Here is a 15,093-nt window from a genome sequence, read left to right as displayed (position 1 = left end):
TTTTGTGAAGTGCTTCCCTGCTGAGGCCAGTAAGAGAAACACTCGCCTCTAATCAGTTATCAACATAGTAAAGCTAATACACGGGTGGCCCCGCCCGTGAGAAACTTCGACCAATCACAGAGCTGAAAATGCGGCTCCGGGTTTTGATTTGTAAAATTGACCTTGACCTCAACGAATAGCGCAGCGCGTGGGCGTGGTCACTAATAGTTTGGTTGCATTGGACGTCGCTCATTAAGTTTTGCTACTCGGCGAATCTTGTGCGGAGCTAGTTGGCTAGCTACACAACATACACATCTTATGCTCATTTGTCGGCGTGTGTGGTGCATTTCTGCCCCCTGACACCCGGACCGGGCTTTGCAATCGTCAACAAATCAGCAAATTCCAGAAGTGACGAGGAGACTCCATTTTCGTATGCGACTGGTCGGGGTACCGGAAAGCTAGCTGGTTATGCTGCTAGGCTAACTTTCCCTGCTAGGCGTACGGGAGCCAGAGCAAGCAAGCAGCTTGCGATAAATTGTCTGTCTGACGATACTTTCGTTGACTACAAAAGACTCCCAGGTAGGTTTTTGAATGCCACTTGTCCAGTAGGCATCGCCGGGGAAGCGTATTGTTTCACATGCCGCCTCTCAGTACGTGCATCTCAGTTGCTATAGGATGCAGTCATGTTGCGTTAGCTGCAGACAGCTGGTTCTACCATGTTAGCTTCCTTACTCCTCAGCTGATAACACAGTGTAGTTCCCCTGCAAGGGAACATGCTAAGCTAATGTGCTGTGGAGGCTAACGTGAACCCAGGCGCACATCTAACGCACACGTACAGTTATGGTTTACTCATCAGTTCAGGCGTAGCGGACTTGCACGACTTCAGCAAGTGAGCAAGCCACTTGTGTTTTGTCATTTGCAGACTGGGTCTGCAGAAATGCACAGTTCCTAGATGATTGTGGTTTGTTGTTGTTGTTGTCATAGCGTTACTTTGACCCTGTGATTGCAGCATGCTGATGGTGGGAGGCAATGGACGGATGCACTAGAATGAGTGTGAAGGAGCTGTGTGAGACCGATGACCTGGCCACCGGTTTGGTGCTGGACCCTCTGCTGGGCTTCAGCACCCATAAGATGAACATCAGGTAACCTGTCAAGCCAAACGGTTTCGCAGTCCTTATTTTTTAGATAACGGAACCGCCTCTCTGTATATTGCAACACAGCTGAACAGCACCATGAACTACATCCTCTAAAATTGTCACACAGTTGAATCAGCACTTCACGAAAACGGTTTAAATAATAACTGAACATAATAAATTCCATGGTGGAGGATTTATTGCAAGACTGCGGTGTTAGACTTCATTAGTTTTAGCTAGGTGTGCCTAATAAATTGCCAACTGAGTGTATGCTTGCTGGGGCACGTTTTAGCATGTCATGACACCCAGACCTGCCCTCAATGTGTCAAGGAGCTAAGCATTTATTTGTTTGGAAAATGATCATGTGTGTGTTTAGAACGATGTAGCAGTCTGTCCTTTATCTGCTCAGTAGACTGATCCGCAGTTCAGCACAGTTCCTGTACACTGTCTGCTCCATTTACCATTAAAGTAGGTGTTTTAGAAACTGGTGTCTAGCTCTGCACAGCAGTCGAGTTACACACACTGGAATAGCTATTAAAACTTTGACTTCAGGGAAAATAGACAAGATGCTCATGCAAGCCATCCCTGTTCATTGATAAACCATTTGACTAATCATTTAACTTTGATGCGATTGATGCTTTGTGTTTATAATGCATTGTGGCCACCCACAAGTGGGATGTAAGTTGATTTTCTGCGGATGGCAAAATCTATTATTAATGACAGCAATGCTACTACTATCACTTCTACTGCTAATAATAATAACAATCTGTTATTAGTCACTTTTCTTAAAAGATTTGTTCATTTGAAGCAGTTATTATTTAAATTTTTTATGAAATGCAGTGACAACTCTGCCTCAAATGACAACTTTAGCAGAAACATGTCTGAGGATTTAAAGCATACATGGTGACTTTCCTCTCCTCCTTAGCCCCCCACCAGAGATCCGACGGTGGGGTAACCTGAAGGAGACCCTGTTACGGTTTCAGCGTACACACGACTTCAGCGCTACGTTTGAGGCGCTGACGGTTGGTGAACTGGCTGGTGACTACTTTAATGCTTTGGGAAGTCACCGACAGGAGCTGCTGAGACAACATGTAGGCTCATCTTTAAACTTGCAAATCAGTGTGAATATAAGATATTGTCATGCAAAATAAAGCACATAAAACAGTACAAAAAATATTGCATTATGATATTTGTGCTTGTAAGCGTCTCATCGTATGTGTTAGCATCATAGGAAATTAATAACGGTTCTTGAATTTGTCACTTGAATGTGAGGACACAGTCTAAACCATCTGTATCGCTGCAGGTGTATCGCTACCTCAGTGCCTTCCTGTTGGATAGCGGCGTCAAAATAGAGTCCTGCGACAGATACTCCTCAGAGACCAACGGAGCAAAGATAACCTCAACGAGGCACTGGTAACCACTCACATATTTAATATTATATTTGTCAAGGCAGCATGCAGCTGAATAACAACTGCTGCTGTTACAACAGCGTGTCCTGGACTGAATTTGAATTGTAGAGATGTGACACTCATATTGTTGCTCTGCAGGTTTGCAGGAGAGCGAGTGGAGGTCCTGCTGGGCTGCATCGCAGAGCTGAGCCCCACCGACAGTGCGGTGCTGAGGGCAGGAGTCAATGACTTCAGTGTGATGTATTCCACACGCAAACGCTGCGCTCAGCTCTGGCTTGGGCCTGCAGCTTTCATTAACCATGGTGAGTTTGTTTGCATTCATGACTCATTCTTTATCAGTGCATGCACGAGCACACATACACACAGATCTACCAGTTCAAAATTTTCATAGTTGATAGAAGCGCCCGCCTGTGGGTTTCATCAGCTGAACACTTCACCAGCAGTGCATTTTTAAAGAAGCAGCCTGTAATCCAGTTGTCAACAGAGTAATGCATTATGCCAACAATCCAAACACAAGACTGGAAATTGTTATCACTTTAAAATCGATTGAAAGGTCATTTATTACCTGCACTCACACTAATCAACAATTAATTCTCAGTAAATTATTTTCTAATATTAGTTGGCTTCTGATATTACTGAAAGAAAATTACCCTTTCAGCTAAGACACTGACAAAATGCTGATATTTCTTTTTATATTTGAAATAAAATCTTTTAGTTGGTTTCAAAAATATTTTCAATTTATGCGATAAACAGTTTTCGATTACATGTCGTGTACATACTTTGTCCATAGTGGGAAAGATTTTTTTGATTCCATTACATGTGCTCGAAAGCTTGATTAGCACCAGTTTCTGAATGCTGTTCTACATTCATAGTGTAAATACTGCCAGAGCACATCTAACAAACGTGGGCACTTATTCAAATGTGTCAAAAACCAAACTACCATAAAAAACTTGTTAACTTCTTCATTATCTTAAAGGGAAAAAAGATTCCTGATTTGTTTAACCTTTTTATGGCAGCTGTTCCACAGTTCCTTGCAGTACGTTGGAAAACAATCTTGCTTCACATAGATAAACAAGTATGTTGTGTAGTTGACATCAAGAACACAGATTTATCAAAAACTAGTTTTGCACCACAGAGTAAATGTGCAGTGATTCCAGGATAATAGAGAATTGTTTTTCTGTTGTGATTAATCGATTACTTTCACACACAGATACAGAAATAATCATCAGATTCATTGATATTGAAAAGAACTGTTGCTTGCAGTCCTAGCTCAGGTTGTGAAATTAGTCTTTTAAATCATATTTCTATTACATGAACATGTAATCGAAGTCGTGGTCACAGAAATCATTACAGCTGATAAGCACGACCAGCTTTCCCTTCACGTGTCAGTCAGTGGCGTGAACTGAATTGTAATTTGTGCAGAAATTTGTTCCGTCCACTCAGAGGGGCAGTTTTTGACAAGATCTTTTAATAACATTTGAGAGTTAATCAGCTGAGCCTTTGAGCCTTTGCAGAATGAATTCAGTACAAGCCAGCTGATCAAGAAAACGTCGAGTCCTTCATTCATTGCTGTGATTGAGTTAATAACCTGAAATCTTTTATCTCTGTGTTTGTCTCTGTTCGTTTGTCCTTCTGGGTTGAAGACTGTAAACCAAACTGCAAGGTAATCAGCGATATTCATTTATCAGGAGCTTTGACAAATTGAAATTATTTATCTGTTAATCTGACAAACGCTTACATTTTATTTGCATAATCTAGTACAATTTATTATGGAGAAATTTTACCTTCTAAAAATTGTAGTTTAGACACAGAATAACACTCTTCTTCTGTTTCCTCACTGCTGTGTTGTTGTATGTTGTGTCCCATGGGCCAACCAACCTTTGTCTTTGTGTTTTGCTCTGTTTTTTCTTTTTTTTTTTTCCACCCGCCCAGTTTGTCCCTGGTGAGAAGAATATCGCTTGTGTTGAAGTGATTCGACCCATCTCACCTGGGGAGGAGATCACGTGTTACTATGGTGCCAGCTTTTTTGGCGAAGGCAATGAAATGTGTGAATGCTGCACCTGCGAGAGGTGTGTCCATCATCTGATCAGACGTTGTCTTTGTTGTTGCTTGGTTTTTGCACAAAACTGTTTTGTTTATCAGATAGGGGAAAAAAAAACAGTGGTCAGCTTTTTAACTTAAATTTGCTTTTTGTTGTTTTAACTGTCTCCTTAGGAATGGAGAGGGTCACTTCAGACACAGAGGGAAGCAGCCTGAGAGCGAAGAAACAAAGGACCCCGTGGAACAGAAGTACCGTTTGAGAGAGCGATATCTTCGTCATCACAGAGAGAAGGGTCACTTTCCTACAAGGCCTGTAACAACAGGAATACACTCAGGTATCTTTAAAGGTAACGGGTCAGGGATTTTCTCTAAAGTGATCTTTCTCAAATCAGTTATTGATAATTCTAAAAAGCTAAAAAGTAATTACCAACCACAGCACTGATAAAATTGCTAAGTTCTCTTGTAAAGGTACAAAGTAAACATTGATAGTCAGCTAATTCAAACAGAAGATGTGCATTGCTGGCTTTCTGAAAGCCACGTCAGCAACACAGAAGTGGCTCAAAACCAGCTAACAGGGATTTTAGTTGTATATTGTAATTATACAACGGTAATGTCAAGAAAAGCAGCTTGTGATAGTTAAAGCTCGACAGTGTGCTCATCACTTCGGTGGTTGTTAAATGCAGCATCAAATTGAAAGCCTTAAGGACAGTCATTACTGATTGTTCATAAAGGTCCATTCAGCTCAAGATAAGTGCAAACCTCACCACAGCTCCAGTTTTAAAGACACAGCGCTTCAAAATTAAGAGAACAGAATATCTCAGAACATCTCTTTTCTAAAAGGTAGATTTCAGTGCATGCTGTATAACCTTAAACAGACTGTGTATAGTTCTTATTCAGCTGTTGTAGGAATTGCTGTTGTACAAGTGTTTTTACTTCGTTGTGTTTGTTTCCAAAAATATCACTCGACTGATTTCTATGGAGACAGCATGCAAACTAATTATGGGGCAGCTTTAATCATGCTGTGACCATTGTGTCCACGTTTAAAATATTTCACTTCAAAATAAATGTTTACTTGTGTTTTCACAAAGTAAAATTGCAGTGTTGTGTCCCAGGCTGAAAATCTCCACTGCGTTATCTCCAGCTGAAAAACCATTAAAGTCCACTGAACATCTCAGTTCAGTGTTTGACCAGAAACCAGATCAGTTGATGCAGTCAGTCAGCTGTTAATGAACAACCCTGTCTCAGTGTTTGGAAACAGATGGAAGCACAGCTCTGTAATTACTGGGACTCTAATCATCCAGAGCTTGTCCAAATACATGTTTGAAATATGATCCAAACTGAGGCAGCGAGCAACAAGTCCACAGGCAACACGAGCAATCTTAGGAAAAATGTTGTGTTGCTTCCATATGATCCAAAGAGTCCATATAATACAGAGCCTGCCAACATGTTTACTGAGATTGCTGATAATATTCAAGCTATGTTCTTCTTGTTTTTATCTATGTGGTTATAATTACTCTGCATGTGCTTATGTAACTATAGCAAAACAAAGGATTTACCATGTAGGATTTAAAATAATTAGATGACTTAGACAAGGAGACAAAGAACATCATAAACATTAACAAGTGAGACCACACTCAGATACAGTAGCCTCAAACTCTCCATTAGGTTTAGTAAGATTTCTTTAAAGTTATTGAATAATATATGTAAGTAATTACTTACTTACTTCATAGCAGGTGCTGTAGTTCTGATTAGATTACATGTGAAGGTGGCATAACGCAACAGGAGGGAGTATTGCATGGAGCATGAGATCTGTTTTGGGCTGCTTTGGCTGTTGGACATTTCATTTGCAGGAAGCAGCACTTGCTTTGCTACGGGCTCTATATACCAGAAGTCTGTCAGAAGCTTTTGTCCCACATCTTTCTCAGCTACCTTGACATCTGCTATGCAGTCAATTGCTCGTCGGACTGAAAACTATTTAAAGCGGTTTAATGACCCGGGTTCTTGAAATCACTCTGATGTGTCTCCACAGTCACATCTCGGCTCAGGCTCTGGGCTCAGTCACTCAGGTCATATTTTAATGCAATTTTAAAATTTTTAATTGTTTTAATAGACGCTGCTTATGTTGGAACATCTCAGTTCAGTGTTTGACCAGAAACCAGATCAGTTGATGCAGTCAGTCAGCTGTTAATGAACAACCCTGTCTCAGTGTTTGGAAACAGATGGAAGCACAGCTCTGTAATTACTGGGACTCTAATCATCCAGAGCTTGTCCAAATACATGTTTGAAATATGATCCAAACTGAGGCAGCGAGCAACAAGTCCACAGGCAACACGAGCAATCTTAGGAAAAATGTTGTGTTGCTTCCATATGATCCAAAGAGTCCATATAATACAGAGCCTGCCAACATGTTTACTGAGATTGCTGATAATATTCAAGCTATGTTCTTCTTGTTTTTATCTATGTGGTTATAATTACTCTGCATGTGCTTATGTAACTATAGCAAAACAAAGGATTTACCATGTAGGATTTAAAATAATTAGATGACTTAGACAAGGAGACAAAGAACATCATAAACATTAACAAGTGAGACCACACTCAGATACAGTAGCCTCAAACTCTCCATTAGGTTTAGTAAGATTTCTTTAAAGTTATTGAATAATATATGTAAGTAATTACTTACTTACTTCATAGCAGGTGCTGTAGTTCTGATTAGATTACATGTGAAGGTGGCATAACGCAACAGGAGGGAGTATTGCATGGAGCATGAGATCTGTTTTGGGCTGCTTTGGCTGTTGGACATTTCATTTGCAGGAAGCAGCACTTGCTTTGCTACGGGCTCTATATACCAGAAGTCTGTCAGAAGCTTTTGTCCCACATCTTTCTCAGCTACCTTGACATCTGCTATGCAGTCAATTGCTCGTCGGACTGAAAACTATTTAAAGCGGTTTAATGACCCGGGTTCTTGAAATCACTCTGATGTGTCTCCACAGTCACATCTCGGCTCAGGCTCTGGGCTCAGTCACTCAGGTCATATTTTAATGCAATTTTAAAATTTTTAATTGTTTTAATAGACGCTGCTTATGTTGGAAACGTATACATCAGCAGAAGAAATGCTTTTGTGTAGAGCAACTTCATGTTTATCTGCCCTTTTTTGCTGTTGTCTTTCATAGCCATCCCCTCGAGGAATTCGTTCACCCAGCAGATGAGGAGAAATGCCTTGAAGAACAGAAAACTGAGTCGAACAAAGAATTGGAGACGAGAGAAGCACAGACGGTCAGCAAAGCACCCCCTGAAATCCTCCACATTCGAACAGCATTGGACAGCTCCGCTTTTGTCCCAGGTTGCACTGAGGGACCTCAGTATCAGAGTACGGCGCCACTCAGTGGATTTTTTACTCAATTGTAAGGATCCAAAAAGCAAAGAAAGGGCTTTGCTGCAAGAACTGGAACAAGTGAAGCCAAAAGACAACAGGCTGAGTGAACTGAATTCCACTGGTGAAGAAAATAACAGCAGTGAGGTCAACTTGAAGCCTTTCACTCTAAATTCCTCCATGTCAGTTCATCAGGAAAACAGACCTGCAGTAAATAGCACTGGTCCGAATGGGAAGTCTGTCAAAGTGGTGGACAAGCAGGCAGTCCACAGAAGGACCTCTTCAAGAACAAGGAGCATGGCTCACACCAGGCTCGCGCATCAGACGGGGTCCAGTAGCACAGCCGACACTACAACTGCCTGTCAGCCTGTTGAGATTGACAAAATCTGCAGTGCATTAAAACAGGAGAAGATTGAAAAAGCAATCACAGAACGTCAAAGCAACAGGTGCAGCGGCGCCGAATCCTGCGTCAGCGACACGGCTAAAAGTCCAGCTGCTGAGCAAACGGCGCACAAGACCATCAGAACTCCTTCCCCATTAGTTTGTCAGAGTGCCGCAGATGGATCGAAGAAAGCTGGGGACAATGCACTGATATCACTGAAGCAATACCTTACAGTCAACCTAACACGGTTATCAGTGCCACAAAATGTAGACGCAGAAAAGACGTCCGAAGACAGGAAAGCAAGAGTGGATATAAGAGGAAGGAGCAGGCAGAACCAGCGTCCTAGACCAGCGACGCTGACAGTGCAGTCAGAGAAAAGAGTGTCCAGATCTCAGCAGAGGCAGGGAGGAGGATCAGAGATCTGCACAGCTGAAGGTAACAGAGGGGTGAGGGAAATGTTTTTCAAGGCTATTGATAAAGTAAATTTAAGGAAGCGACATGCAAGTGAAACTGTGGGTGAATTATGCCACAGGGAGAAACAGGGGAATGACAAGGTTATTGAAATACAAACTGTGTCAGAGGAAGAAAAAGGTTGTATACAAAAGAAACAGCAGGATATTGTAATAGGCAAAATTGAAGGGACTCAAGAAGAGAGAAATGCTGCATCTGCGGTTATAGAATGTAGAAGTAACGGAGTCCCGGAAGGAGTTAAAGAGTCCGAATGTAAAATAGTGTCTAATGAAAAAACTACAGGACAAAATAACATTCAGTGTTTTAAAAATGAAGTAAAGGATGCATGTAAGGAAGAGGGAGCTGATAAACTATCGGAACAAATGACTAGAAGTGTGAGTAAACATCTAGTAAGTAGGCTTGGAGAAGATATTGTCATAAAGCAGGCAAAGGTTCTGCTATGTGATATTTTAAGACATGATAAAGGTAAGATACTACAGGGAGATATTGTAGGAAGAGGGTTTTCTACCTCCTGCCTCTCGGCCTCTAAAGCAATGCAGGTTGCTGAGGAGGAAGCAGAACAGCCTGAAATAAATGGAGGCAGGTACCATCGTCCAGAGCAGAGGAGCATTATGCGAAGACGAAAGCTGATGCCAAGAGCAGCGAAAACAAAAGCAGAGGATAAGCAAAGCACCAAGGGACACTTAAACAAAGATGCTCCAGCTACAGTGAGGACTGAGTTGAGTGAGGAGAGTTTGCAGCTTCAGTCAACACAGAGGCATGATGACCCACCGGCCGTCTGCCTCAGCCCACTACCTCAAAAGTCAGTAATTTCAGCAAAAGCTACGAATAATGTGCATCCAGACACCAATACCCAGGCACACATACAGTCCAACATACCTCTGAAGAAACGTACATTTCGCAGTTCTGTGGAAATAGACCCTGAACACGGTTTGAGTTCTGCTTCAGATCAAGCTTCAAAAGGAGCCGCTGAGGTAAATTCGTCTGCAGAGCTGAGGCAGGACTTTGCCCCGTGTTCAGGGGAGAGTGGCAAAGTGAAAAGAGAAAGTAAAGGCAGATGTAGAAGAACAGAACTCCAGAAGTTAACCCCCAAAAGGATCACAAAACAGAACTCCTTTAGCAGAGTGCTTCGCTCAAGAGCTAATGAAGTTCAGCGGGGCTGTTTATCGAGGAAAGTTCGAAGGTGTAAACTAAAGAGGCAAGGTGAGGATGACGTCGACAAAGCTCAGACACCAGACAGTGATAAGCTTTCAGAGGACAAACAAGCCGAGGATCCTGCTACGATCCAAGAGGGTTGTGGTAAAAAAACAGGTAAATTTCAAAATAAAGCTGATGTGGAAGCATTAGCCCAAAAAAGTGATTTAGAGGAGACGAAGCCTAGCCTTAATTTTAAGATTCGTTTCAAGAGGAGGAGAGGTAGAGTATGGGAGATGGAAAGTGCAGGATTTGAAAATATGGCATTAAAGACAGAAAAGGGAGACAAGTTGGTGACCTGCGATCCTTTTAAAGCCATCATGGATTCTGTGTCAGTTTTAAACATGGAGATGGAGGCGGCACAGGCTCATGTGCAGGCCAGCAAGAAATCAAAGAGCAGACTCCATCGTTTGAAAAAGAGAGGCGAGAGGCTGTGTGGAAAGAAAACCTCAGTCGCAAAATTAGACAAAGACCAAGACCTTAAAAATGCTGAAAATGCACATGAAGCCAGTGAATCTCTCGGTGACAAAGCAGACCTTAAAGAGGAGCTTCTGCTCGGGGTCAAGCAGCTGCCCGAAAAAATGGAGCACGAGAGAAACGTAGTCCAAGAAACAAAAATTGAAGATCGTTTTGTAAAGAATTGCTGCTTGTTTGAAACTGGGTCACAACATAAACAGGAGCTACTAATTAAACTACGCAGAAAGACGGAGGATATTTGGGAAGTGGACAGCAAAGAGGGGCACAAGCAGACTGAGATTAAAGTAGAGCCCAAAGTTAAGAAGGAGAAGAAGGGTCACGTTTTAGGGAAAGAAAAGAAAGGCTGTCTTGAGTTTAGCAAGTTCAAGGAAGAGTTCCCATCGTCTCAGAGACTGAACAGCGACTCGGCCCTTCTGAAAACAGAACCACCACCATTTTCCCTGTCTCTGTCACCGCTGTCTCTGTCTTCCCCAGTTAATGACAGTAAAACTGAAATTATATCCTCGGCTGCAGATAGAATCACGGAAAGGCCAGAGATGAACAGTGGAGGAAGGAAACAGAGGCACAAAATGGAGAGAACACGCAAGTGTGGGCCTGTAGAAACACCCACCACTTGTCTTAGTCACACTCTCCAACAAATTGACAACAGTCTCTCTAGGCTCTCCGAAGGCTTGTGTTCTTCTCAGACTTTGGAAAAGCCGACAACCAGTTCCAGTGCTTCTAATTCTGTCATCCAGCCCCCATCCCAGTTTCCTCCCTTCACTGCTGCGGATAACATGCTTTCCGGCGAGCCCAGCTTCACGAACTGCTGCGATGATATTCTGGACTTTCAGTGTCTTAACTTTGAGGGTTATTATCAGCCCCAGAACATACTTCCATCTTCTCCATCAGATCTGTGTTCACTGGATCCACCCACAGATCCTTTCAGCAGTCCCCTCTCTCACAGCCCGTCTGATACATGGACTACTGAGACACCGTACCTTGGCCCCCCCAGTCCAGGAAATAACTTCACCAGTGAGGATCTGCAGTTTTTTCCAGGTCTGATTTCTTCCAAAAGTGACTCCGTTTCTCTGGAATGTGAAGCGAAGGATACCTCTAGAGACAGAAACCCATCCAACCCCAGTTTCAGTTTTTCAGCTCTCCATAACACTGACTTTACTGCTAAGGATCGAAGTATCAGTAAAAATCCAGGAATGAGGCTGTCCAAAGAAGACCTCAGAACTCAGTCTTTGTCTATGGTCGGCAAGCCCAGGGTATTTGGTTCAACATCATCCTCTGTTACATTTCAGAATCCTGTTACTCTAACCCAACCCTCCATCAACATCAAGCCGAGCACCAGCCACCTGAAAGCCCAGACTAACCTTAAAACCCAGGGCCCCTTCCATCGTATGACCATTCCCAGTAAATCTCAGCATTTTTCAAGTAGTAGTCAGCCAAACGCAGTCCGAGGAGTGTCCCAGAGTTGCTTGACTAAGTCCGTCCCGTCATCTCAAATGCCTAACAAATTCCTCTCTCCTCAGCTCTTCACTGTGAAAAATCCCAATCCTCCAGACAATCCATTCAACTTCCATGAGAAAACCTCTACAGTTATTCACCGGGTGCTTAAGTTTCAGGGGGGGGACCAGAGTCAGAACTTGTATAGTGCACCTTGTAGAGACATCACGGCTGCTGGCAGCCCAACCGTCGCGTCCAGAACACTCGGTACAAAATCAGGTGCTACTGAGAAAACTCTGCAGAGTCAGAAACTTGGTATTAGTATAGACAGTCATCATAAAGGCAACATGTCGGTTCAAGGGTTTGGAAAAGATGTCAGCCACCTTGGTTTGTCCAGCAACCTCAACAGGTCCAGCCCTCATTTCAATAGAATCAACTCCTCTTTCCCTCAGTCTTTTAGTAAAAGCAAGATGTCATCTGATAAACATGGAAGTGGAGAAACCAACATGGCGTGCAAAAACTTTTCTGCGCTGCCGAGACCCTTCTTCTTTCCGAGCAAAGTGGCTGAGAGTTATTCATCACCACAAGACAAGAGTTTTAAACACGATAAATCCACTCCGTCGACCTCAGACAAACACCAGCCGTGCTACACTCAGCAAGACCCTTTTGATTTCAGCTTTGGCTCGTCTCTTTCGCCTATGTCTCAGCACAACAGCCCCCAAGTCCAGGTCCACAGTACACCCCCTGGTACGCCAGCACCAGCAAACAAGAGCCAGTCCTCAACCTCCTCAGCCTCTTTCCCCTATGGCTGTCAAGGTCCTCCTTACGTACTAAATTTCACTGGAGATCATTCATTGACCTTGGGTCTCAGGGATGGGGTTGATGGTTACCCAGGACTCGGCTCGGCAAACTACACCTACCATTGCCTGATGGAACCTTCAGGCACACAGGGGCGACTGGTTCTCGAGCCCTGCGGTCCCCAGCTTTCAAACCCACCGTCTTTTTCCTTGGGTGGATTTTCAGGGCTCAAAGGTCAGGACGAACATTATAGGAAGGACATGCAGCAACAGTGCCAGCCCGGGGAGCACCAAGGTGCGCCACACTACGGACCTGTCACCACATCTCACTCCATGGGTGCCACAAAACCCAAGAGGGTGAGGTTAGTGGTGACGGACGGCACAGTAGACTTAGATCTCCAGTACTCGGATTGAATTATACCCGCCGGAGTCACTGCATACATTTGGACGTTGTTTTGCTCAAAGGGGATTATACAGTAATCTGCCACAAAATGTTTTTGTAAACACAGTAATTCATAGTCTGCCGGTTATTAAAGCCCACTGACTGATTGACGTTTTTTCTAAATCATTATTTTAACAGACTGTTAATACATGAATGTACAGGGTTTTATGTAAAGCGGGCGTGTCGGTGTGTTTTAGCTACTAGAGTTTTTAAAACTGAAATAGCCACAACAGATTTACTGAAAACACCAAATTTAAGAAAACAAAGCATTAAATATATTTGTGACTCGGAGTTCGAACCTATAGGCCCTGTAAACATTGAAAGCCCTCTTGCTGTACTGTAACATAGCTTTATGAATTTTTCTACACCATGTATGGCAGTAGAGACAGGAGCACCATCATTGGTTGCTTGGTACTTGTATTGGTGGGTTTTAAAAAGGCAGCTTTGTGCCTCAGTCTTTGATATGTTCTTGTGACTTTTTGAAGCACCTGTTGAAACGGTCTACCCTCGTTTTTATACTCACAGTAAGCTCTTTTCTCACTTTGTGTGTGTGTGTGTGTGTGTGTTGTGTGTGTGTGTGTGTGTGTGTGTGTGTGTGTGTGTTGTGAGTGTGTGTGCGTGCGTGCGTGAGAGTGTGAGTGCATGCGTTTGGCAGGCAGGTCTTGAGGGATCAAAGTAAGGCGTGTTGTCGTACCTGGTGGTGTAACTGATTTAAGTAAGATCATTAGTCGTTAGTGCGTATACGAAAGGCTCGTGCATGAACAGTGTACAGTAAAAATGGTTTCCAGACTTGAAACAATATATATATAATAGGATAATTCTTCTGGGTGAAGACGTGTGACGTGAATTGCAGCTTTTCACAGCTGCTCTGTCGAGTACACGTGGATACGCGAGTGGGAGAAACTGCAATATGTTTCTTTTTTTTTCCTTTTTTTTTTTCGGGCCAGTTGTGCTTAATGGATTGAGGGATAGTACAAAATGAGATCTTTGTAATGGGAGTTCTCCCAGTTGGGAAGTTAAAGAGAAACGTTTAAATCATGTTGCATCACAAAAAGTGACAATCTTCTCACAGAGTAACTCACTTTCGCCATTTATTTGGTTTTTGTTTTTTTCCCCACAGAAAGAACAGAAGGATTAGTTGTGCGTCACCTGCAGTAGTTCGTGATGATGGAGCTACACATTCATAGGTGTTTATATTGTAACCAGAGGTATTTGCTGTTGATTGTGGAAGTCACGTGAGCATTCCCCTCATGTTGTGATGTTCTGTACGCTGAACCCATTTGACAGCGGTGGGCAGGAGTGTTCAGTGTGACTGCACAGCCTTACATTACTACCATGAAAATGTACTGTCTTGATATGGAAAGGCCAATTATTTATTTTAATATCCTCATTCTTGAAATGGTGCTTTAATGTAATTTATATTTCACATTGATTGTTCAAACTATTTTTTTTATTATTATTTAATGGGACAGAAAAACTGAACTGAATATTTACATTGAGTATTTAATTTCAAAGCCTTTGACATTTTATCCAGTTTTTTTTTCCCCAGTTGTTACAGGTAAAATTTTCTGTCTTTTTTTCTAATTGGCAGTTAGTCTTACTGAAAGTCTGCTGTAGAAATGTACAAATGTAGCCTATATCATTAAAGACACTTAATTCTTTTTTGTACTTTCTCTCTTTGACTCTCTTTTTAAAATCTTTTTTTCAGTACATAATTTCAAGAGACATAGAGTTGCCAGTTTCTTTCATTATTGTTGTATCTGCAGTTTTACAATACAATATAATGTTATATATACATATATCTGTGCTTAAAAAAATGTCAAATAATTCGGAACCAGAAAATGTTTGATTTGACATTTGTGCCTGAAAAACAACTGAAATAATTAGTCTGACTGATTAATCATCTAATTGTTTCAGCTCTGATTCAGATTCAGATTCAACAAATCAAGAATCTGAATAGCAGCG

General features: G+C 42.3%; 1 protein-coding gene across 3 annotated transcripts; it reads left to right on the top strand.

Annotated features, from left to right (window-relative positions):
- Positions 1-253: 253 nt before the first annotated feature.
- kmt5c (lysine methyltransferase 5C) lies at positions 254-14,771 on the top strand. Of its 3 annotated transcripts, XM_041062788.1 has the most exons (10): positions 254-558; positions 989-1,121; positions 2,038-2,203; positions 2,416-2,525; positions 2,660-2,823; positions 4,165-4,184; positions 4,454-4,590; positions 4,736-4,908; positions 7,732-8,748; positions 14,249-14,771. In XM_041062788.1, the coding sequence occupies exons 2-10, from the start codon at positions 1,009-1,011 to the stop codon at positions 14,284-14,286; spliced, it is 1,938 nt and encodes a 645-aa protein (XP_040918722.1). In that variant the 5' UTR covers positions 254-558; positions 989-1,008; the 3' UTR covers positions 14,287-14,771. The 3 variants fall into 3 exon arrangements, with proteins under 3 accessions (XP_040918722.1, XP_040918721.1, XP_040918720.1); XM_041062787.1 differs by having other exon boundaries at positions 4,736-4,896; positions 7,732-14,771; XM_041062786.1 differs by having other exon boundaries at positions 7,732-14,771.
- Positions 14,772-15,093: the final 322 nt, after the last annotated feature.

This window comes from Toxotes jaculatrix, chromosome 18 (assembly GCF_017976425.1).
Source record: "Toxotes jaculatrix isolate fToxJac2 chromosome 18, fToxJac2.pri, whole genome shotgun sequence".
Taxonomy (NCBI): Eukaryota; Metazoa; Chordata; class Actinopteri; family Toxotidae; genus Toxotes; species Toxotes jaculatrix.
Note: the sequence above shows the minus strand (reverse complement) of the source record. Positions and strands in the feature narration are given on the sequence as shown.

What these genes read in the sequence shown, in the direction of transcription:
- kmt5c (XM_041062786.1), top strand. Translation starts at nt 1,009, where the DNA reads ATGGACGGATGCACTAGAATGAGTGTGAAGGAGCTGTGTGAGACCGAT. An exon ending in AGGAGCTGCTGAGACAACAT is followed by an intron (nt 2,204 to 2,415) that starts GTAGGCTCATCT and finishes GTATCGCTGCAG; the next exon opens with GTGTATCGCTACCTCAGTGC. An exon ending in ACTGTAAACCAAACTGCAAG is followed by an intron (nt 4,185 to 4,453) that starts GTAATCAGCGAT and finishes CCACCCGCCCAG; the next exon opens with TTTGTCCCTGGTGAGAAGAA.